The following is a 25778-nucleotide window of genomic DNA, read 5'->3' as shown; positions in this document are numbered from 1 at the left end:
CTTTCCCCTTGCCCCACAGTGGATCAATGACAGAAGTATGTGACAAGTGTCATATATGCTTGTGTTACAAGCGGAGAGCAAACTATCAGGATACCCCTGAATATGTGTATTGTGGATAAAGGAGTGGAGGAAATGAGACTCATGGATTATTTCATTATAATTTTTTTAAGGGAGTCTTCAGAATAAATTGGCTCATGGGGAAAAGGTAGTTGTTAATGTTGTTGTTGTTATTGTGTACCTTCAAGTTATTTCTGACTTATGACGCCTCTAAGGAGCCCCTATCTTGGATTTTCTTGGCTATATTTGTTCAGAAAAAAGTTTGCGGTTGCCTTAACTTATAGTGTCCTTATGAATAAGAGGAGAGCCTGTGTGGTATAATGGTTTGGGAGCTTGACTACAACTTTGGCAACCAGAGTTCAAATCCCCACTTGGTCATGGAAACCTTGAACAAGTCACATTTTCTCAGCCTTAGAGGAAGGCAATGGCAAATCCCCTCTGAACAAATCTTGCCAAGAAAAAAATCATCATAGATTTGCCTTAGAGTCACCATAAGTCAGAACTGACCTGAAGGTACACAACAGCAGCAGCAGCATGAATAAGAGTCCTCAAAGACACCCTGTCACCAACAACCCTGCTCAGGTCCTGCAAACTCAGGGCCATAGTTTGCTTGATTGAGTTTGTCCACATGTAATGTGGTCTTCCTTTTTTCCTACTGCCTTCCAGTTCACCAAGCATTGTTTTCTTTTCTGATGAGTTCTGTCTTTTCAGGATATGTCCAAAATACAACAGTCTCAGTTTAGTCATCTTGGCTTCTAGGAAGAGTTCTGGCTTGATTTGCTCTAGGACTAATTTATTTGTCTTTTTTTTAGCAGTCTGTGGCATTCTCCTTCAGCGCCTCATTTCAAATGAGTTTATTTTCTTTCTCTCAGCTTTCTTCTGTCCTGGTCCAGAAAAGTACAACCTCTTAAAAGGTCATAAAACAGTAAGAAAATTATAATGCCACATTTGATTTCAGAGCTGTGTGGAGAATTTAACAGGAATTTTTAATTTTAAAATAAATTAATCTTTTTAACATTGAGAGGCAATACTGTAGTATCTGGAACAGTTGGTTGTTATAGTAAAGGGTGTGTTGACAAGAAGATATTTTAATATTCCAGGAATTGCAGGGAGTGGAGAATATAGAGCCTTACCCACTTTGGCTAGTTGTCATTTTCCTCTTTCATGTCAAGTAAAATGGGATTCAGTCAAGGAAAGCACGACTGAGTTTGCAAGAGGGCTGTTTGGGAGACCTTGGCCCTCTTATTCATAGGATCACCATAAGTCAAATAAGAAGGTGTGCAGAAAAATCACTTTGCATCATTCTGGATCCACTTAAATATGGATTTAAACTGCTATACACTTAATTAGTATTCCTGTTAGCTTATCAGTACATTCTCCCATTTCTACATGCAGTATTGGATCCTCCCTAGTTGTTCAGATTGCAAAAGCGTCATTGTAAGACTGTTTGGAGATAGCTCTAGATCAGATCTTTGTAATTGCACAAATCTTATCATGCTGTTTTCAGTGGGTAACATCATGTATATGCACCCATGATAAAATAAGAACTGCAAGAGCATAAAATACGACCTGAACTTAGGCACCTACAGTTGTTTTGACTTATTAAGGGGGTGGGAAGGGGCTAATTTTGAATTTTATTGTATTCTGTATGTCTTTTTATTGTTGTAACTTGCCTGGATTGCTTGTGATTGGGCGGGCTATAAATAAATAATTTATTATTATTATTATTCTTACTTTTTGATGCGGAAGGACTGTAGAAGCAGAAATTCTTAGTATGTCCAGGTCATAACTTAGTTACTGTGGGTAGTGGTAGATGCACATAAAATTGAGGCCTGACTATCATAATGGTCTGTCATCACTTTAAAATGTGCTCTCACCTTGAGTGACCTGGTAAGTAGCTATTTACAACCTTGTTTTAATGAATGCATATAGATGAGGAAGTATTGTGTTTCCTTCAACTGTTATCTCTTCAGTACTTCAGTGCATTCTTGCTGAGGCAGTAATTTGATGCTGCTAGAGTTTAGGAGTGTCTAACTCCTATTGCCCAGTTGTCACACATTGTTTGCACTAAAATGCAAATCTAAAATGCAGTTACATTACATAGGGGCCAGCCTTACACATTGTATTTCACTCACATGGCATAGAGTTCTTCAGTTTCAGTTGTGGGATACCCTTGTTCTACAATAACGAACACCCCCCCCCCAAAAAAAAGATCTAAAAATATTTATTGATGTGTCACCACATGCTGAACAAGTTTTAGGTATGGTAGCATTGCAGATGTTGGACTGTATTTCCTAGCATTTCCCACCTAAACTGTGTTGGTTTGAGATTATGAGACTTGCTCTTAAACATCATCTGGAGGACTAGATGATTCCCAGCCCTGGACGATGCCACACTTGCCTCTTTTGTTTCAAGCTTGTATAAAGTCCACAGCCATTTAAAAAAGAAACAATCTGTAACAAGGAAAATATCAACATCTACATAAATCCAATAGTGTAAAATAATATTCTTTATTCCCAATGATTCCCTACAGTTTTGTTTTGATGAGGTATAGAAAAAAAACAGCAACATGGTTTGTGCCAACTTCTTTTTGTTTTGTGGGACAGTAAAAACACTTTGGACCCTCACAACTTTGAGTAACTTTCATATATCAGGTAGTAACAATGCCAATCAAATCCATTTCAGTTTCAGGTTGTAACGTGGCAAAACCTAGACAAGGAAGAGGGATATGTGTATAATACTGCAAGGAACCATAAATAGTATGGCCATCTCCTATGCTGCTTCTGATGTTTAAAAGTACAAATATGTGATATAGTTGCTGGTTAATTGGTGTTTTAAGTACTGCACACAGGAGTGCCTTCACAAATATTGGTTCTCTACGTGAATGTGTGTTTATTTAAATCTCATGTCATAATTTTTTTAACATTTAGTTGTGGAATAGAATGACATCTGGAGGTTGGATAGCATTCATAAGCATCTTTGGCTAGCTTGTGGTTTATTCTGCTTTTTTCTTTTAATGAAATTTTCTTTACATTTGCATTCTTTCTGTGCATTTTTTTTAGTGAATTTGGTGGTGAAACGCAACCAGAATGACAATTTTGGACACTCAGCTCTTCTGTCCATGGAACAGGTACAGCAGCGACAACAGTAGTTGAACGGTGAGTTCACATATTATGCTTCTCACCTCACATACTATAATCCTCACGCAGCAATCTTTTAGTAATCTGAAGAGGGTGATAAAAAAATTGTCAGTTAACCCCCATAAGAAACTGTCACGTAAGAAGAAGTTACTGTATTTTCCGGCGTATAAGATGACTGGGCGTATAAGACGACCCCCAACTTTTCTTATTAAAATATAGTTTGGGATATACTCGCCGTAAAAGGCTATCCCTCTTCCAAATCAAAGAAGGGAGCAGGCCAGTGGTGCTCGTGCCTCAGCCTCCTCAGAAGCTGAGAAGAAGGGAGCAGGCCGGCAGTGCTCGCGCCGGCGGTGACACTCCTTCCCTGCCCCTGCAGAGGCCTTGGCCTCCTCAGAGGCCGGGAAGGAGGGAGCAGGCCGGGACGCTCCTTCCCGGCCCCTGCAGAGGCCTCGGCCTCCTCAGAGCCCGGGAAGGAAGGAGCAGGCCAGCAGTGCTCGTGCTGGCTGCGGCGCTCCTTCCCGGTCCCTGCGGAGGCTTTGGCCTCCTCAGAGGCCAAGAAGAAGGGAGCAGGCCAGCAGCGACACTCCTTCCCAGCCCCTGCGGAGGCCTCGACCTCTTCAGAGACCAGGAAGAAGGAAGCAGGCTGGGACGCTCCTTCCTGGCCCCTGCGGAGGCCTTGGCCTCCTCAGAGGCTGGGAAGGAAGGAGCAGGCCGGGCTTAACCCGGCGTATAAGATGACTCCCAACTTTGAAGAAGATTTTCATGGGTTAAAAAGTCATCTTATATGCCAGAAAATACGGTATTCATCTCAGATGAATACCTGGGCTTCTTCCATATAGAGATCCTTAAATTATATCGAGACAGATGTAGTAAAAAATGCCTCTCAAAACATACAGAGGGTCTTTCCATCCAGAAAGTAGTAGATTCCTCCTCTTTCAGAAAGGCAGATAGCATATCTCCTCTTAAGCCTGTTTTGAATGTGAAAGAACTTTGTTGCAGGCCTGAGTGGCTTTCTTGTTGTTTTGGTAATTTCGATAGTACAGATTGAGTTTCCCTTGTCCAAAATGCTGGGCACTAGTTGGACTTTTGGATTTTTTTTATGATGATGATCATGATTAAGATTTTGAAATGTCTGTATTTGCATATACAGTACATACATAATGCGATATTATGGAGATGGGACTCAAATCTAAACACAAAATTCATTTTTGTTTCATAGACACCTTTTGCACATAGCCTGAAAGTAATTTTAAACAATACATTTGGCCTTCTGTTTTTGCAGGGGATCCATTCCGGACAAATCCCCCCCACGCGCGAAAACAGAGGCTCGCGCTTATTCAAGCTCCATAGGCTTGAATGGGCACGCCCTGAGGCGTGTGTGCCATTGCAAATAATGGAGGTCACCCGTCCACGCATATTCAAAAATGTGAATCTCAGAATTAGGAGGAGCAACTGTATTTTAAATAATTTTAAATAATTTTGTGTGTAAAACAAAATTTGTGTACATTTAACCATTAAGAAGCAAAGGTGTCACTATCTAAGCCAACCATGAAAAAAGTTTTGGTTTTTGGAATATTTAGGAATTCTGAATTAGGGAGACTCAACCTGTACCAACTGTAAATTGATGATAGAGCATGACATAACTCTAGTCATTTCTGCCATCAAGCATTCATCCAATTGAATCAATGTCACGTTCATGGTGTGGTGGTTTGAGCATTGTACTATGACTCTATTGCATTTATGTGTCTTTTAGTAGTGAAACAGTTTGTTCCACCCTCATCCCCCCTCCACATGGTCTTTGATGTGCACTTTAGTGGAGTACTTCAGCCCAATCATTCACTACCAATCATTTCATGCAGCACAGTAAGCATTAATGTGGCTACATAACACAAAAAAGATGTCTTTGGCCCCATACAGACAGGCCAAAATAAAGCTGCTTCGAGTCACTTTGGAGGTATGAGATTTAAATGATGTGTGCATCCTAAGGGTCCGGAAGCCATGCCAAAGCCACACTCCAGTCCTAAGGACTGTAGCACAGCTTTGGCAGAGCTTCCGGACTCTTAGGACGCATGCATAATTTAAACAGCATACCTCCAAAGTGACTCAAAGCAGCTTTATTTTGGCCTGTCTGTATGGGGCCAAAGACATCTTTTTTTCTGTTATGTAGCCACATTAATACTTACTGTGCTGCATGAAATGATTGGTAGTCAAAAATTAGTGTCTTGTGTAAAAACAGCAGTCTGGCACATTTATTTTAATTTATAAAGCTGTCTGAGGAGCTTGAGTGCTATGTTAAAATAGTTCCTAAATAAATGACTCAACCAACCAGAGCTTGACGTTTGAAAAAAGCCCCAAGCAAACGCAAAACACTGTTGCTGAACCCTTGTAGGGACAGAAATAAATGCTTTTTTGCCTCCAGTTGTATCATCCTACACTCATTCCACTGGCAGATCTCACAGGTCTATCTGGGTCAGGCTTTTGAAAAAAGAGACTTTTAGGAAGAACTGAAATAATGTTGACAAAGCACTTGAAGCAAGTATTCTGTCACCCTTCCCACCTGGTTAACCAGTAATATACAACTCACTGTAATGGGGAAATCTTATTAGCCTGATCTTTATGACTTTCTAAGAACATAAGAAGACCCAAGGTATATCAAACTGAGGTTCTGTAGTCTTATCAGTTAGTCTTCGTTGTGACCAACCAGCTTCCTATGGGAAGTCCACAATCAATATATGAGTACAGTAGTCTCCTCTTGCTCATGTTCCATAGGAGCTAATGTTGAGAAGCACGCTTCTTCAAGTATCAGAAAAACTATACAGTATAGCCACCATGACAAGGAGCCATGAATAGCCTTAGCCTTCATGGATTTGTCAAGTCCCCTTTTAAAGTGATTGAATTTGGCAACTATTACCACCTCTTGTCGTACAAATTCCACCACTACTGTACTTGTAAAAGTTCCATAGATGCTGTGTGAAGAAATACTTTCTTTACTCTCTCCTCAATCTTCCACTGTTTAGCTGTGGTGGATAACACTGGGATTTCAGAGGGAAGATACATGTTGCCCTATTTACTTTCTCCACATTTTGCAGTTTTATATATTTCTATCATATCTCCTCATTTTCCCTAAGTTATAATGTTCTAGACGGTGTAACCTTTCTTCATAGTAGAGTTGATCGGTTATTTTATTATTTTAGATTATGTTCTTTTGTACCTTTCACTTTTCTCTTTATATCATGGTTATGTGAATCCTCTCTGCAGATACTTGTAAGGAACAGCTCTTGCCAGTACAATGATACTGAAAGATTTTTTAAAAATCCTATAGATGCTTCACTTTGGGATGGAGCTGGTTCCCATAAAGCCAAATGTATCCATTTATAATTATTGTCATAGTTCTAAATCAGGGGTTCCCAACCTGGGGGTCGCAACACCTTTGGGGGTCACTCAACCCTTTTTTGGGGGTCACCTGGTTGGGATTCCCCCCTGCCTCCCCCTCCTCCCTTTTTCCCAGCGGGTGCCAGCGCTAGCGCCGGCAACTGCAAGGAGAAAGGGCCGGCGTCGCCTCCTCCCCTCGCCTTCTCCTCGTGGGTGCCCTCAAAAGCACCCAGGAGGAGAAGGCGAAAGGGACAGGACTGCAAGCCCCAGCGGCCTTTGTGGCCGGAAGTCCTGCCTCTTCTTCCCCGGTGGCCTCCCTGATTGGTTGGGAGGCTGGGAAGGGGCAGGACATCCGCTGGGGCTTGTAGGCAGTTGAAAGTCCCCCCCCCTTCCTTGCCTCCCAACCAATGAGGGAGGTCGCGGGCGGGACTTTTGCCTGGAATGGGGGTTGCGGCCCAACAAAGGTTGGGAACCGCTGTTCTAAATCCAGTCCCATTCTGAACTAGAGTTGAATCACTAAACCAGTGGAATTCACATAGGTGACTTGACTTAGCAAGTTGTGTGTGTATTATTTGCCTTCAAGTCATTTCTGATTTATGGCAAACCAAGGGGAACCTATCACAGGGTTTTCTTGACATGTTTCTTCAGAGGGGGTTTGCCATTGCCATCTTCTTAGGCTGAGAGTGTGTTTCTTGTCCAAGGTCACCCAGTGGGTTTTTCACAGCAGAGGATCGATGAAGACCAGATACTGTAGGGCTGTATTTCAAAGGAAGGAACTGGCAAAACCACCTCAAAATATTCCTTGCCTAAGAAAATCTTATGAAATTCATGGGGTCATCTTAAGTTCACAGGTGGTACATAAACATGCATGTGCATGCACACACACACACACACACACACACACACACACACACTCCCCTATTTATATAGTTGTCTCTAGTTTGTGAGTGTTTCTCACAGATGTTGCCTTGGCACACACTTCATTAAATTTGTGTCTGCTTCACTGAAATTGGGAAAAGCCATGTAGTGATGTCCTAGACAGTGATCTTTTGTTAGTTTACTCTTAGGGAGGCCCCAACTGTGTTGAGTGTAGAAATACATTTGGAAATACAGTATGTGTACAGTTGGCCCTTCTTATACACTGATATTTTATACACAGATTCAAGCATACACGGTTTGAAAATGATAAAAAAGGTATAAATTTCAAATATTAAACCTTGATTTTCCATTTTTTATAAGGGACACCATCTTGCTATGTCATTATATTTAATAGGATTTGAGCATCCACGGATTTTGTTATACATGGGGGGATCTTGGAACCAAAGCCCAGCATATAACAAGGGTTCACTGTACTACAAAAATAAGTCTCACATAGGGCAATCATAAAATGGCTGACAGTGAGCTTTGCCTAATCACACAAAACAAATTCTTGTTCCTTAAGAAAATAGTTGTGTGACTGATTTTGCATTGCAGACATCAGCATTTTTGTCCCTATTAGACTTCTGTTGGTTTGAGTTGTGTCCACATACATGTCAATGAACGTTACTACCTAGTGCTTTGTACTCCTGAGTATTAAGATGAATTGCACCCCACTCAGAGCTGCTTCAGGTCTGAACTGTTAATTCCTTTCTTCCCTCATACAGTTTATACAGTGGAATTTGCTACCACAAGATGCCTCTGAAAACTCCTTGCAAGTACACTTGCAGGAAAATGCTGTTGCACTCAGGTCCTCTTGCTAGATTTTTCACAGACATCTGGTTGACTGTGCATAAACAGTATGCCAGGCTAAGTGGTCCTTGGGCCTGATCCAGCATCACTCCTCTTTTTTAAAATGCTTCTTACTTTGATCCCGAGTATGAGCTTTTTTTCTGATAAAATACTTGGCTCATCAGTATATTTCCTCTGAAAGATAGGGTGAGGGCTTAAGACTTAGTTGAGTCACCAGCAGTAAAACTAAGGAGTTCTTACTCTTCAGTCTGCAAACTTTCATCACATTCTGCAAGGTGCTATTTCAGATTTTCTATAGAGTGATTTTGCTTCTTGAATATTACTGCCAACCTGTTCATTTGCTCTGTGTTCTCCTGCAGATCGCTCTCCTGCTGAAGCCCTACACTAGTTTGCACTATCCACTAGACTCTGTGCTCCATGCTTTTGAGACCAGGAGAGACTTAAAACTCTGAAATGAAGATGGAGGCAGTAGAAAAAGCAGAAGAACTCATTGATCCAGAGGTCCCACCAAAACTCCCAGAAAAACAAGAGGCCGTTCTGGGCGAAGAGGGATCTATAGAACTAGAAATCAACACTCAAAAAGAGAGCGGAGCTGTTGCAGAAGATTCAACAGTGCTTGCTGCAATGCCATGCTTGCTGATGGAACTGAGAAGGGACTCCTCAGAATCTCAGCTAGCATCAACAGAGAGTGACAAGCCAACAGCTGGTCGTGTTTATGAGAGTGACTCTTCCAACCATTGCATGCTGTCCCCTTCTTCCAGTGGTCACTTGGCTGATTCAGACACTCTATCTTCTGCAGAAGAAAATGAGCCCAGCCAAGCTGAAGCAACGGTAGAAGGAGACCCTTCTGCAATGTCAGGGTCTACTGTTGGGAGGAAATCCAGGCGATCCAGGTCAGAAAGTGAAACCTCAACAATGGCTGCAAAGAAAAACCGGCAATCTAGTGATAAGCAGAATGGTCGTGTCACTAAGGTCAAAGGTCATCGAAGCCAAAAGCACAAAGAGAGAATTCGGTTATTAAGGCAGAAACGAGAGGCAGCTGCCCGCAAGAAATACAACCTGCTGCAGGACAGCAGTACCAGTGATAGTGACCTAACCTGTGACTCAAGCACGAGTTCATCAGATGATGACGAAGAAGTTTCAGGAAGCAGCAAGACAATCACTGCAGAGATACCAGGTAGAGGATGTTTTTTAAACTGAACTGGTAAAGCTCCTGCCATCATTTCTCAGCTGTCATGCTAAATTTAGAGGAGCGACACTTGAGAAAAAATAAATAATAAACTAGAAGAGCTGTGGGTCTGTTTAAATAGGAGGGCTGCAGAGTCTTAAAAATGTGCAGCATTTTGAAGGTGGGTTATGCAGGATTTCAATGCTCTTATTTGCACAATAGCAAATTTAAAAACTTGGTAACTGTGAGTTAAGTCTGTTCCCTATTCTTTGCCCCACTCCTATCTCACCAGTTAATAATACTGTGGCTTAGGTGATAGCATTTAAAACTTTTAAGCCTACTCTTCAACTAATATATTTGAAATGGTTTGTCCTTTTAAAAAGCATCTCTTGCTTTGGGCATCTGAAACACCATGGGACATCTTTCTGCCATTTACAACAAGCCCTTTTTTCTCTTGTACTGTATTTTATGTTACATTTCCCAGCTCTGCTTCAGTGCATGATAAGCTGGCTCAAACTTCCTGTGAGTTACAAAGTGGCAAGCTGGTTACCTCAGAGCCTATTTGAGGAATATTTTGTTCATAGGTTGCAAATTACTAGCACCATACTTTCCCTCAGATTCAGAAACAAGTAATTTCCTCTGTTGTGTGGATTGCACAGTTACTGATATTTTTGTTTTTACTGCTTCTATATCTGCTGACTTGAGAGGTGAAATATTTTGGCCGTTCTTACACTAAAATACCCATGCATTCTGGAAAGTTTTCAATCTATTAAGGCCTACCTTATTCCTTTAGCCCAAATAGCATGATCAGGAATATGTATCACCTCGGCGTATGGTACTCAAAATAACTGCATTTTATAGCAACCTTAAAATAAAAAACTCTTTAAAAAGCTTTTGGTTTGCCGATCTTTTATGGGTGAACACATATTTGCTGTTTTGCACAAGAGGAAATGAGTTTTGTAAAATCTTTGTAAAGTTATTTCTTTTCTGTGCTTTGTGTGAAGACTTGAAAGGAAAGCGATAATGCTGAATTCACAGCTTGACCCTTCAAGTGTTCTTTTTGCTAGTGGTAACTTATTAAGATTGATTGTGACTTTGCATAGCATTTTCAGTTATACAGTTTGAGTATGGATGTTGTTTGCCAGACATTGTTAGCTGCCTAGCCACCGTTCAGTTTGAATTTCATTAGATTTCTGAACATTACGTTACCAACTGAAATGACTGGAGATTGGTTATCAAGCATCCCTGCTGGGTTACAGCATCCATAATCAAATTACTTAAGTTTTTTTTTTCTGGCCATTATCTTTTTAAATACTACGCCTTTTGGAGTTCCATTCCTAGGAGACATTTGAATAAATAAATAAAATTAAATCATGCAGAATAGATATCAAATATTTTTTAAATTTATGTCTAAACTCAAAGAGATTAGCAAAGCTCCATTTAATGTATCTTATGCTAAATTATTCCATTTCAGATTGGTAGCTGGTATAGTTCTCATAAACTAATATAAACTAAAATAAACTAATATAAATATTTTATAATAGAAAACAGATACACTGGGGGAGAAGTTTCTAGGCTGTTTTTCTTAGCATTCTAATTTTGAAATTATATCATTTTATGTGAGGTAATACTACAGTCATAGCATGAAATGCAAAGGGATCATGTAGCACTTTTGAGACTGAGTGAAAGATGTAGCATAAGCTGTCTGAAATAGTACAACTCTACAATTTGGCAAGAGTTCTGCTAGCCTGGTTTAATTCTACCATAAACCAGTGCAGCCACCTGAACTCAAATTCTTTGGCAGACTAGCTCTTTTCTTTGACTTGGTAATTCAGGACTGTAAAGGAACATTTTACCAGGTACAGTGAACTGAGAGGCACTGTGCACAACAGATAACAGTAGATCCAGTTCCTGTTACTTATTGTGAGCTGCCTGTTGAGTAAAGGGATTTCTGATACAACACACTCTGTAAGGCATAGTCTCTGCTATGTGAGCCACCTTTGTAGGGTGTACACCAGTGATTCCTAAACTTGGGTCCTCCAAGTGTTTTTAGACTTCAGCTTCCAGAAGCCCCAGCCTACTTGGCTAACATTCAGCAATTCTGGGAACTGAAGTCCAAAACATCTGGCGGTCCAAAGTTTGGGAACTAGTGGTACACGCAGAGCAGCCAATCTTCGTCAAACATGTTAGTTAAAGAGGCACTTCAGTACTTACCTTTGCTGAAAGATGTGAATTCATACTCTGAATGAAGAGTAGCAAATTTGCATCCTCAGAGCTTTTTCATACCTGCAAGTATGTAAAAAACAAAACAAACCCTGTATTCATGAACATTTTACTCTAGGTACCTTAGCTGATTTGCTGTTGGTATAAATTAAAGAAGAGCTATTAAGTGAGGATTTCTCCTTTTGTAATTGATGAGAAGTATCATAGTCTTGCTTGTTTAGTGTGGAAATTAAACTTTTGGTTTTCTTGAAAGAGTTGCTGTTAATCTCAGTACACGGAGAATTTTGTTTCTGTTCTAGGAAATAAATAGGGTCAAGTATTGGAGGCTACAAATTCTGGTGGGAGGCACACCATTCAAATTATAGCACCTAGACCTTGCCATTGCACCATTGTGCTATGCAAGCTTTGTAAAGATGAAAAAAGGACTTATCCAGAATTAAAGTGTTTATATTAATGTCAGTTTGAATGAATGTTCTTTTAATTTGTGATTTTCCATTTCCACACAAAGCTAGGCTTGATGACCTACAAAGCTCCCAGTAAGAATAGTGAATCTGAGGCCTGTTATAGTGCAATTGAGTAAAAATTGAGTGTGAATGCAATAGATCCAGAATGACTGAAATTTACTTGAGTTGTCATATAGAAGTTGGCTGAATGCAAGTAGATTAGTATTGTATGCCTATCTTTCTACAGCCAATATATCAGAAATTAGATTTTATTTTCTTCCCTTAATCTAACAGTACTACAAACTATTCTGAGGCAGGTCAGGCTCTAGTGCAATGATTCCCAAACTTTAATCCTCCAGATGTTTTGGACTTCAGCTCCCAGAATTCCTGACAGTTGGCCAAGCTGGCTGGACCTTATGGGAATTGAAGGCCAAAAACACCTGGAGGACCAGAGTTTGGGAACCACTGCTCTAGTGAGTGAGACAAGCCCTTTCAAGAGTTGAAACTGGAAAGGATATAATGCTCCCAGCCCTCAACATGCAGATAATTTTGTATTAGTTTTGGAACTGGTACATGAAAGCAGAAAGCACAACAAATTTCTTTTTTCCCATTTTTCCTGTAAATTTACACGGTATAGAAGCAACATATTTTTTTAATTAAATTAATTTTTTTTAAAAACATGCTTTATTAAATGTTGAAAACCAACATACAAAAAAGAACAAAAAACATAAAAATCAACACCCATAGTTCATCAACATATTTTATTTATTTATTTATTTACGGTATTTATGCCCCGCTCTTCAGCCCTAAAGGCTCTCAGAGTGGCTTATAGATAGTGATTCAGACGATTCCCTGCCCTCAGGCTTACAATCTAAAAATACATGACACAAAAGGAGAAGGGAATGATGGTGGGGAATAGGATCAAGTCCAGTGTTTCTTCTTTCCCTCTGAGGTCTGTACCATGGTAGATGGACTGGAGGGAGGACCCTTCTTCTTGCTCTGGCTAGGCCTGATGGAGTTGGGCCTGCCTTTTCACTCCCTCCCAGGCCAGATGAAGTCACATGGCAGGGAGAGAGGGATCTTATTATTATTCATATTCCAAACATAAGACAAATAACTCACTATATTAATAATATAATAATAATAATAATAAAATTTTATTTATATACCGCCCTTCTAAGAAATCAGGGCGGTGAACAACAAGTATTCATACACTCCTTTTCCTTATTTACTCTTCCACTTTCCATCTTCATCTTACTGTTACCTCATCACTCTTACATCATCAATTACACCCCTCCTACTCCAGTACATTCTATTTTACCTACCACTCCTATCATTACACGCTTCACTCAACTTGACTTCCTACTTTGCTTTCCAACAAAAATGGATAAAAAATTAAGAACACAAGACTGGGTATAGAAGCAGCATATTGAGAGCTAGCATGGTATGGTGATTTGAGTGCTGCACTAGGACTCATGAGAGACCACTATCCAGATTCCTGTTCAGCTACAGAAATATACTGGGAGACCTTGGGCAAATCACACACTCTCAGCCTATGAGGAAGGCAATAGCAAACTTCCTCTGACTAAGTCTTGCCAAGAAACCTGTGATACTTCACTTTAGGGTTGTCATGAGTGAGAAGTGACTTGAAGGCACACAACATCTGTAACACTTTTGTTTTTACACATCCCTTTGGGTTCAAGCGCCAATCATGTGGTGTAGACAGAGAAAGCATCTCCACCTTCCCTGACTGACTGTGCAGGATAGGAACAGCAGAGGCATGTTTCAGTGCTTGCCAGGCTGCAGATGTCTGAATTTCCAATACCATTGAGGGACTCGGAGGCCATGAAAACCTGAATTCCTCCCTTGGTTGTCTCCAAACAGAAGGAAGAACCAAAGGTTACTTGCAGAGCTCCAGCCTAATGGTAAAGCCCTTTTCTCTCCACTGTCTCTTTTCAGCTCTCAACTGGAAAAAAAAGGGAGGGAGACAGCAGGATTTGTTTTTGCACCTGCAAATTGTTGGAGCCTTAATTCACTGGAGAGAAAGAGAGCCTACACACCAGTGTTGCCAACAAGCCTCGAAGATATTTCCCGGCATGTTTTACCAAAATCCCCGGAAGCCCCCAATATTACCTGGAATATTCAGTCAAAATCCCCAGAAAGTCCCCGTAATGTTAATATGGAAGATCTTTTGCAAATAAACTTAAAACATAATTGAATAAAAAATAATTGTAGCTTGGTTCAACTATCAAAATTACCATTGAACCAACCAAAGAATCTTTCAGTCCTTCTAATACGTTTAAGATATTTCTTTTGTTATGAAGGGGGTCCAGGAAACTTTGTGCTAAATAGAAACATGTTAGGCTGCAACCACACTGCAGAAATAATCCAGTTTGACACCCCTTTAACTGTCCTGGCTCATTGCTGTGGAATCCTAGGAATTCTAGTTTTGTGAGACATTTAACCTTCTCTGTCAGCAAATTTTGGTGTGACAAGAAACTACAATTCCCAGGATTTTATAGCACTGGGCCATGGCAGTTAAAGCAGTGTCAAACTGGTTCATTTTGGCATTGCAGATACTGCCAAAGTGACACCAAAGTGCATGATTTCTACAATGCAGATGCACACTTAGACTGTATCCACACTGCAGAAATAATCTGATATTTTTGTCTTTGTTTACATAATGGTCTTGGTGACAACCTCAAAAGTTCTCAAGAACCATTTTGACCACAGTTTTGTCATCCTGGTTTTTAATTGGAGTGGGAACCTTCTGTGGATTCTTGAGCCGTTTTCACCCCTTCCCTGGACCTGGTGTAGGTACCTTCAGCCATATCTCCAAAATTCAGGAAGTCATGGCACTGAAATTCAGTAAACAGAAAAAAGCCACTACACATGAGGCAATAAATGTTTGCTTTAAATGAGTTTTCCTGGTTTGCTGCCAAAGGTTGGCAGAAAAACAAAATAAAGTTAAAATTAATTAATATTTGGCGGCAATGTTTTCCACTGAATTTTAGCAGGGCAGGTCTTGGGGCTGTATAGACAATCTTCAGTTGCCACGGTCAGGTTGTGTATTGCTTGCCGCTGTTCTAAGCCATGGGTTCTATGCTTTTCAATCTATAGTGGGCCTTCCACATTTGTTGTTGTTAGTACAAGACCACCATGAAAGTGAAAAAACACTGAGATGCTGAGAAAGCATCTTTCTAGATATCTTTTTGTCCTCCAGTCCAACTCTGTGGGGTCAATATCTGTTGGACATTGACCATAGAATTGCACAGTAGTACCTACAAATGCCTACAACAGTGTTCTCTCTAGCAATCTCTAGGTCTTCCATTGCAGTTTCATGTGAATTGACCTCGGGAGTCGTAGAGAGAAAATATTACTCAAATTTGTGAATACTCAAATCTACAAAAGGCAAATTCTACAAATGTGGAGGGCCAACTGTATATACTCCTAGTCCACATATTTGATTGATAAATCTCATGCAGCCAGTCCCAACTCTGTGCTTACTGGAGGTTTGTGGGTCATTTGAATGCCTGAACTGTGGTGATGCCTCTGCTTACCTTATATAGTGCAAAGTGGCTTATGGAATGAGAGTTTCAGACAATTTGTTTGGAAAATTTGTGCATGCACTAATGTCATGGTTTCTTTTGCTGGTTTGGATTTAGTAATTTTGGCATCGTAGGGGCAATGGCCACTCTGATGGCTGGCAACTGGATGTAAGACAAGGTTTAGAGACCTTAGAGCTGGAATTCACAAACCTGCTAAATGAATTAGAGCATTTCAGCGGTAACAATTTTATTTGTGCTTGCTGATTGCACAGTTTTCAGTCTGTTGATGAGCAGGGTCAGAAGGTGCCATTTTGTAATGGTTTTACACAGTACCTGCAGGGCATATCCTACTTACATTCCACATGTTGAATTGTAACAGGATAATCCATAGCAGATTACTGCAGTTATTCTTCGTTCTAAGTAGGTGGAAGGATTTACTGCCTTTCTTTTTCGTTATAACCATAGAACCTGAATGAGAGCTATAGGAAGCCTTTGGTAAGGGGAAGAAGATTGTTCTTGTAAACTAGGAGTGCAGATAGTGAAAAGGATATTCTCTCCCCCCCCCCCCCCCCCCCCCAAAAAAAAGGGAAATAGGAAGGGATGTGGTCGCACCCTTGGTGTCATAAGGTCTGTGGCTGAAGTACTTAGGAGACTTTTCTACCTATTGCTTATGGCAGTAATCAGGCTTCATTCCATCTTTCTTAATAATAAATAAAGTTTTTATTTCTATCCCGCTCCTTCCTGCGATCAGGGCGGCTCACAACAAAGGTTAAAACAACAATGCATAAAACATTAAAATACAGATATATCCAAGCCATCCATACAAACAATAAAAATAACGGGCAAAAAAAAGCCCCATAGCCCAACCTCTTGGCCACGTAAGAGGAGGGAGGCCCATAGGATTTTAATCGGGGAATGCCTGTTGGAACAGGAAGGTTTTCAAGTCCTTCCTGAATTGGGCCAGGGTGGTAGTCGAGCAGAGCTCAGTGGGCAGCGTATTCCAAAGGACTGGGGCAGCAGTGGAAAATGTCCTCCGTGTAGTGGAGGATAATCTAACCCCAGGTACTTTCAGTAAATGCTGCCCAGACGTTCTGAGGGTGCGAGGCGGAATGTACGGGGAGAGGCGGTCCTTCAGGAATCCTGGGCCCAAGCCATTTAGGGCTTTATAGGTAATTACCAACGCCTTATATTGAGCCCGGAAGCAGATGGGCAGCCAATGGAGATCTTTCAGCACAGGTGTTATATGGTTGGCCCTGGAAACGCCAGTGACCAGCCTGGCTGCCATGTTCTGCACCATTTGAAGCTTCCGGGTTTGGTATAAGGGTTGCCCCATGTAGAGTACATTGCAGAAATCCAGTCTCGAGGTTACCAGAGCATGTACAACAGTTTCTAGGTCCCTCTGGGCCAGGTATGGACGCAGCTGGCGAATAAGCCGAAGCTGATGACAAGTGCTCTTGACCATCGCATTCACCTGAGCAGTCAGGTGAAGCGACGAATCAAGAAGCACTCCCAGGCTGCGTACGGAGTCCTTCACAGGGAGCGTGACCCCATTCAGGACAGGTGGAACCACCGCCATTCCTGGACCAGGGGAACCTATCACAAGTACCTCCGTTTTCTCTGGATTCAGCTTGAGTCGGTTTTTCTTGTCATGGAAACACACTCAGCCAGTTGTTTCAGGGATTTTTTGGGACTACAGGCTAAGAAAAAAAGCAAAATCACCCCATTCCCCTAGAGATCTCAGGAAATCTCTGGGATTGCCAAAAGAGAGACATCAGGATTGCTGCCCCTCTTTCTTCCCTTCATGGGGAAGGATAAAAGGAAGCTGTATGTTCCTTTCCTTCTGCACAAGATTGGAGCTTCAAGGAAGAGATGGGTTGGATGGAGAGCCCTCAATTGGCTGGATTTTAACTCCTGATGGGCCTGCTTCGATCCATAGCCCAGAGGTTCCCATTTTGATTTATCTTTGCTTACTCTGCAGTGGAAAAAGACTGTGACACTCAGGTTGAGACTATGCATCAGTTAAGAAGCTCCATTCCTCAGTTTGTAGTACTTTGGAATAGACACCTGGTTTATATCCTGATATTTTTTATTTTAATCTTTGTGAGAAATAGTTGCCTAACAGTTTCTGTTTGAAGGACAATGCAAGTATGTGTCGAATGATAATTTCTAGTAGCAAATAATTTGCTTGCTCCTGTTCATGGTTCATCTGCCCTTCTATTAATCTTCCCTTTCATGCCCCATGTCACCCTGCTGCTTATCTAAAAGTATAGATACTTTTAAAATTTTTATGTTGCCATCCCCCCCCCCCCCCCGAAAAAAAAAAATAGTTGAAGATTTTTAAAGAGTAGAATGAGGTGGCTGGATCCAGACTTAGTCATGTTTCAAACAGACAAGTTGAAATCATTCAGACAAATCAGTCATAACTGATTTCAGAGTGACTAATTTCTGACCAACTGATTTCAATGAGCCCTGCTCTGAATTATAACTAAGACTGTCTCCAACCATTTTCTTAATGCATGTTGGGATCCTGTAACAGTTCCTAACATTTAAGGTTCTGATTATCTACAAGTGCAAATGTTTTCTTATGAAAATATTTTCACCCATAGGATCCCTATATGCAGATATTTTAAGCTTTGGGAAATTTTCCTCAAAGCAGTTTAACCAAAGGCCAGTTTTTTATTTGGCATGAGCACTTTTGCGTATTCCCTTTCTCCCTCGGTTAGTTAAAGATCTTTTATAAAAATTCATATCCATGGAGGCCTCACATGGGCTTTTCACCATGAGAGATGAATTTGATCATTATGATCTCTCACCAAATGATGTAGAAACAGAGTTAGGAATGGCCCCATCAGATGTTTCTAGAAGCCTTTGCTTTACAGCCTACTAGAAACGTCTGATCAGACACTGTTGAAAATGGCCAAGGTAACCCCTGGTCAAATCCAGCAAGATCGATATTGTATTCTTCCAGTATTTTTTCTTTCTTTTATGTTTTAGAATAAGATTTTGATTAAGTTATATTGATTTGGCTGTCAAGATGCAAAAGTTGTGGGAAAATAATTTCAGAAATTCTACTAATTATGTTGGGATTTGTGGGTTGCTAATGAACTTTTAATTTGGTGAGCTTCATAGTATGTCACTGAGATTGTATCTAGCTGAGCAGTTGGAGCAAGCATATAGCTTGTTCCTGCTCGCATGCCTTAATGTATAGATGTGATGATCTTTCCTTTGATGATGTCTTATGCAATGGCCTCAATGTCTTTAAAGCTGGCTTCAGTCGTGCTGGGGGATCTGAAGGAGCGACCAGGGAAATTCCAGGATTGCTTGACAGGGGCACCGTATGGGATAGGAACTGCATAGGCAGTGTCCTAGAAGAGGCCATGAACTGCTTTGCGGAGATGCAGAGGCAGACAGAGGAAAAGTTTCGGATGTGGATAGAAAAGCTAACCCATCTTGACACGGATGAAGAAAGCAAGCAGCAACTGGAGCCCAGAGAACTTAAAGTACCAATAGCTGGCCAAAGAAATTCCCCAACTACTCAGGCAGGGGTATTTGTGCAGGTGCCTGTACTTCCACAGCAGTCTTTTAATTCTTACGTGAGCTATCAAAACACTGAAACGGCCTTAGAGTTTCCAGCAAGTATTAATAACAATTTTCCAGCCAACTTTCCTGAAAATGGGAACATTGCAGAATCCAACTTGAATCATTCGCAGACTTAACATGGCTCTCAGTTTCTCCCTTTTGTCTTGGATCATACTTCAAAAGCTGACCATTGGGTTCCATAGGAATTTTCATTTTTTGCTTAGGCTTTCTAACAGCCAGTCATTTGTTTTGTTATGTTTCCTGAAAGAAAAATCAATGTACTTGGGTTGACATTAAAGTGCTTCTCCTCCCCAGCATACCATCAGCAAAGTGGGGCAAGCTGAACAATTTTGCAATCTTCGTGTGTGTGTGTGTGTGTCTTACTGTAGAAGCAATTGATGTATTCCCCTTTCTGCTCCTTTTGCATGCCAGAAGTGTTTACTTGTGAAAATATAAATTTGGAATTGAAAGAATCCTTATGTACCCATCTAGTATGTCATGTGAATATTTTCTTAACAGATTGTAGTATCTAGATTGTGCAGTTTGAACAAAATTATATATTGTGTATCATATTTCTTTCATCTCCAATTATCTTGAGCAGAAGTTTGCCAGTCTGTGAATTTGGATAGATTGGATAAGTCAGTATTCATATCCTCTCCACTAGCATTTATTTTCCTCACACATTTTTGTGTTTGTAACATTTATATTTAGAAAAGTAACAAACACTGAAGTCCATGGTAGTTTGAGAGAGAGAAGCAATAGGTCTGTCTACTTCAAAATGTTGAATAAAAGAAGTTGAGTAAGGTTTTCCTGTACCAATGTACTTGCTTTAAAGATTTTTGCCACCTGTCTAAACAGAGCAAAAGTGCATGTGTGCTGTGTATGTCTAGGTTGTGTCTCCATGTCACAACTAAATGCCAGATCAGTTCTGAAATAATAAAAATTGAGTTTCAGAACTTGAGGTTTGGCCTGACATGAATGAATAATTAAAATATATTAGCTGCAACCCAGGGAGCCTCTTTGGCAGATCATGCAAGGACCAGTTCCTGCATGATAAATTACTTTTGAAACTAACAATGTATCATGCCTGCCTTCATAATGCTTAGTTCAAATTGCTGAATGGACTAAAGTCAGCTGACTAACTGCAAGTAAACTGACATGCTCATGCATTGCTCTTGGGGCAGAAAAAGTTTCAGCTCCCCAAAATAGAAAATAAATGTGGAGATGGAGCATGCACATATGCATGCTAGAAGTTTCTCTATGCAGTGTTGTTTGTGTGGCTATTCTGAATCATGGATATATATATATTTTTAATCCATGTTTCAATAAAAGCTTTTTCTGAGCCTTCACTGGACTATACTCCTAAACTCGCTGTTTGGGACTACCCAGGCATTAATTCAATTATTGTAATTATTTCTAGGTTTACGTTAAGCTCTACGCTTGGGCTATAGTTTAATGTTAAATAATCATGCCTGCAAAGTTGTTGGTTAAATAAGTTTCAGAATCATAATTGGACTAGGGAAAACTGACTGTTCTTACCTACTTCTGCTTTCAGTGGGAAAATAATTTGGGCTGGCAACACAAAATTTACTGTGTTAAAGGCACCAAAGAAAAAAGTTTTTAAAAGTTGAACTCTTGTTCTAAACATTTATTTAGAATTGATCCAACTTGAGCAAAAACAAACAAACCCTGAGCCATTATTTCTAGCATGATGATAAACTTATTTGTTCAGAAATAAATCCCACTGAGTTCAGTGGAACCTGGTAATAATTTTGTTTAGAATTGCAGCCTAAAATTTGTAGAAGTTGGCTGAAATCTAAAAGATAGCTTCACTACCTCTGTGTGCCCCAAGATACATGTTAATTTAATAGCAGACCTTTGGGGCCTTTTGCACTTTGTGATTTTGATATGCTTTTCATAAACTTTCAGAAATTGGAGATGGTATAACCACGTCTTTGGTAGAACCTAAAGTAACTATTTGGCTTCCTATGTTTTACTTCGGTCTCTGCTTAATTTGTTTGAAATAATGACCTTTAATTTCTCTTGAATATCACAGCGTATATTGCTGTATGGCCTTCCCTTTCATTAATGTGATCTCTGATATTATGAAAGCAAAGTAAATTTTAAACATGTAAATATATTTCCTGCTCTATCTGCTTTTTAAAGGATGCACTTTCAGGGTAACTGTTTAAAAGGCTATGCAGGATATAATTTTGTGTAAAAACAAATGTTAATGATTTCTAAATCAATTTTGGTGTTAAATCTTTCCATGTATAATTTTGATATGGATATTTTGATGTGAATTTGGTATCCTCCTGCACTGAAAACCATGTGTATATTTAGCACAATTAATTTCAAAGGATAAGATCATTTTTATTATCTCAACAGGTCTGGGTTTGTTTTCTGCTTTTTGTTTTTTTGTTTTTTGCCTTGAATAAAACATTTTGTATTTGCCCCAACTGATTTTAAAGTTAAGACCTTGCTGTGATTATTTTGAAATAAACACTTAGAGGCTTAATAAGAACTGCATGCTAATTTATAGGTCTTTTGATGAATATGGAGACTACTTTTTATATAGCATATCGTCACCAAGAATGTTATGAAACATTTTTTTTAAATGGATGGTACATGTATGTTAGAAACTAGATCACCTGAGTCAGTTTACACTGTAGACCTCTCAAGGTATAATAATTTTGATGGGCGCTAAACTAATTCAAACTGGCCTGAAATGTTAGTAGATTCTTTTCTAATTTTTATCCTCTTGAATCCCTGCAATCTTTGCTAATTTAATTTTGAAATTAAATGCCATTTTATTGAAAAGCATCAAAGGACTCATGGTGATCATGAGTCATCAGGTTTATGGTTTGGTACATGTATTACCTGTTTTCTGTAAAATCCTGGCATTTCTTCAGTATTCCCATATTATGGTTGGTATTATGGTAATGCATCTTGTTAAAACTGTTGTCCAAAAATACCTAGCAACTGGAAACTGGCTTTTGATTTGTTAATGATCAAGAGGCAATGAAAATGTAATACTATTTCCCCCTTACTCATGGTTAAAAAGAGCAAGAGTCAACTGTGCCTCACTTTTTCCTGCTACTTTGAATGGTTCAGGGATATGCCACCTAATCTCTGACATGGTCAGTCACAAAATTTCAATTCTGCTTTAGTATTAACCACAGTTAAGGTTGGAACCACCATTTTCTTTTAACTATGAAAAGGGAAAACAGCCTTCACGGTCTATTCCTGATCCTTTAGCCATGGTTAAGAAGGAAGAAACTTTGCATCAGCATCTAACAGTTTTATTCACCTATATGCTTCTCTCCCCCATTCCATAGTATTCTGTGAACATGGGGGGGGGGGGACAAACGAACAAACCCAAAAACATTAGCAATGCAATAAATGGAAGATACATTAGAAACAAAGTAATAACTTCTACATTTGATATCCAAATAACTTGTAAGCCTTATTTATAGATTAATATGTCTTCATTTGTTAGCTGTCCTTTTTGTCAACCTTGAAAATATTTTTTTTATGTGAAACACAGTTAACCCAGCTGATCAGAGACCCATTCACTGTTTTCTCTGTATTTGCTGCAAGTCACTTCTGTCAGTTTGAGGAAGCTGCATCAACGTATGTAATTCTGGCAGTTTGAGAAAATCTAGACCATGGTAGAGAAGCCCATGATGCAACTCATTCTCAGGCTAGTATTGCCCTCCATGAGAACTGGGAAATACTGGCATAGGAAGCAGCTGTATCCTGGCCTTGTCCCACATGTTGTCTTACCTTCTTACCAGAGTGAGAACTGTTGTAGCAGCTCCTACACTATGAAGGTGTAATGTACAGGGTATCTTAAATCTGTATTCTTATAAATTAATTGCAAAGTAAATCCCAGTAAATCAATGGGACTATTTCTGAGTAAGTATGTGTTGTATTTTGTGTTGAAAATCGAGAACAAGTCTGTGGACCAGAAGCCCCTTGATGTAAGGAGGTGCTCAAAAGGAGCCATCCCATATTTGTGGAACCCATGCTCCCTTGAAGTAAAGTTGGGAATGCCCAGCAGTAAGGCAAGAATGAGGGTAAGCATTAAAACAATGGTTCATGCTAGCCAGCTTGTTCTGGCATCATGTTGAGCTGAGGAAACCTGCATTATGGACTACCTTAAAGCAGCTGTCAGAGAGCACTCTATAGGGTCCGTTAGCAGGTACCCTCTTCTGTCGTTCTAGTGATGAAAAGTAGAGCAAAGGGATGCTTTTAGGACACCAGCCTGGATGGTAAGCAGTGTGTGAACATGGCAGTGGGTCAGGTAAAAAATGCAGAGCTTGGAGAAAGAATAACATGCCCCCAACTCTGATTCTTGGTGATGCTCCTGCACCTTAGAAGAAGGGAAATATCCTCTTCCTATTATCAGAGCCTGCCACCCCTTTAACTTTCGTGAGGCCTATCCATGAAGGTATATGAGGTATTGGCCAGAGGCTTTTGTTTTGGTGGCAGGTTTTCAAATCCCAGTAAGAGATACCTGTTGTCCATTCCCCTGAAAAATATATAAAGTGTTGAACCAAGAAATGTCCAGCAAATAAATGAATTATATCTGCTGATTATGCTCTGTGAGTCTCACCAAGTGATTTTTTGAACAGATTCATTGCCTTTCTTTTGATGCTGTCACTGTTAGAGATTTAACTGTGAACTACCCCATGTTCCAACTTGATTAATACTGACCATGTGATATAGTTGGAATATTGTTTTCAAAATGTTTCTTAAAAACCAATGTCATTTCTAAATTCATGCTATCTGTTTCTCTCATGTAGAGTCATCACATTGCAATTGCTGTGTGTTTTTATCTTAGCCATTTGCCTTTTTTTTAATGTAAATTCACAAAACATGAGTAATTCAATCCATCCCTTCTTCATTCATTGTATTAGTATTTCTTTGTGTGTTTCTAGTTATTTGTATTTTTAACTTTAAATTCAAATTTAGGACAGCAACAAGTTTATGAACATTCTTGCTACTGGAGGTCTAAATATGTACAAGGAAAAGCCCATTAAAAACTGGATTCCAACTAATTAGGACCACTGGATGTAACATTTCTTAATCTTTTCACCATCATTCAAGAGGTCAGAAATGCCTCTCAGGGTATGTCTATTTGAGCCATTTAAACTGGTTTCCCCCCTGCCTTCATGTCGCCCTGTCTTCACAACACAGGGCCAAAGCCCCAGTTTGATTACAGTCTGTCTTCACAGTGTGAGGGCAGTTCTGCATCAAATCCAGTCTGTCCCTGCAGTGTACAATTACTTACTTTTTGCTTCAGATTTTACAGGAAAATCCAGAGTTCTCTGAAGTAATGCTGAGTGGCTGTTTACAGTTACACCACTGGCACATGTCTCTCCTTCTGAGGTCACAACAAGGTTCCCGGCCATTTGACCGATGCTGGGCCCTTCACTTTCGACCTCGGAGGAAGTGACTTGTGGTGCTGGGCAACACAGCAGGATGTGTGTGTAGATGGCTGCCTGGTGTCATTCCAGAATGCAGAGGTAATGGGGAATTCAGGGCATCTTCGGGATCAGATTACTCTGGTGGCAGTCTAGAGTATTTTGGCCAGTGTAGACCTGCCCTCAGGCGTGCATGTTTTTCTCATCTTCACTTGCTCCCTCTCTTTCTCTTTTAAGCATCGATCATGATTTATTGTTACTTCAGCATGAAAGCTAAAGCTAAGTGCCACTACAGTTTCAATTTTGTTTAAAGTTAACTAGGCACACAACAGCAATGGGCCCAGGGCTGTGCAGAGTTAGCTTTGAAAAGGGAGATAATAGCTCAAATTTCTGAGGGACACTCCCAATCTTAACCATGGTTGAAAAATAAGAGACCTATATGTCTTCCTTGACCCTTATAGCAAAATGCACACAAATATCATGTCAGCCTTGAAAAGCTCTGGGCTTTCCCTCTCTTAAATGTTGCAACCTTGATGCAATAAAAAAGTAAATTATGAAACTTGGTTATTTCTTCACATAACCCATGGAATTAGCTCAGAAGTCATTTCTTTAACCTTCCTGTGTAATCTTCCTGCAACAATCTTTCTCTGCTATATTTTTGTCCTCGCAGGTTTGACGTGAAAGCAAAGTGGCATTTTCCATTTGCTAGACTGGTCTGTTACAAGCCGGACATGATGCCTTGCCTCATCTTCTCAATTTAGTTTCCTAGGATCACTGCAATATACCCTGCCTCTCATGACTGTAGAGAGAATTATTTTTCTGGCTAATTTATTTGAATGCCAATGAATTAATAGTAGCTTGCAAACTTTTATTTAGTTTTTAGTGATTCAAAGAATAGGGCAATTGATTTGCATCTCATCATATATATGCATACATACATGCGTACCTATTTTGGTTTGGTGTTTAATACATGCCATTGAGCAAGTGCAAATTATCTACTGTATATGTACCAAATGTATAACTCCCTCTTTCCCCAACTCCCAGTCTGGGGGGAGAAAGCCATGTTATACAAAGGGCAAATTATGAAGAAA

The 25778-nt window shown here is 40.0% G+C and overlaps 1 protein-coding gene across 4 annotated transcripts in view; it reads left to right on the top strand.

Moving 5' to 3' along the window:
- C2H18orf25 (chromosome 2 C18orf25 homolog) overlaps positions 1 to 25778 on the top strand; it is a 69438-nt gene that overhangs the window by 23776 nt on the left and 19884 nt on the right. For 3 of the 4 annotated variants that reach the window (XM_042449040.1, XM_042449038.1, XM_042449039.1), the window contains 2 exons: positions 3120 to 3215; positions 8657 to 9474. In XM_042449040.1, coding sequence (XP_042304974.1) covers positions 8751 to 9474 — 724 coding nt within the window. In that variant the 5' untranslated portion in view covers positions 3120 to 3215; positions 8657 to 8750. Of the gene's footprint in view, positions 1 to 3119; positions 3216 to 8656; positions 9475 to 18943; positions 25352 to 25778 lie in introns of those variants that run through there. The other variant, XM_042449041.1, reaches the window with a different exon arrangement.

Source organism: Sceloporus undulatus, chromosome 2 (genome assembly GCF_019175285.1).
Source record: "Sceloporus undulatus isolate JIND9_A2432 ecotype Alabama chromosome 2, SceUnd_v1.1, whole genome shotgun sequence".
NCBI lineage: Eukaryota > Metazoa > Chordata > Lepidosauria > Squamata > Phrynosomatidae > Sceloporus > Sceloporus undulatus.
This window is presented reverse-complemented; position numbering and strand designations above follow the sequence as displayed.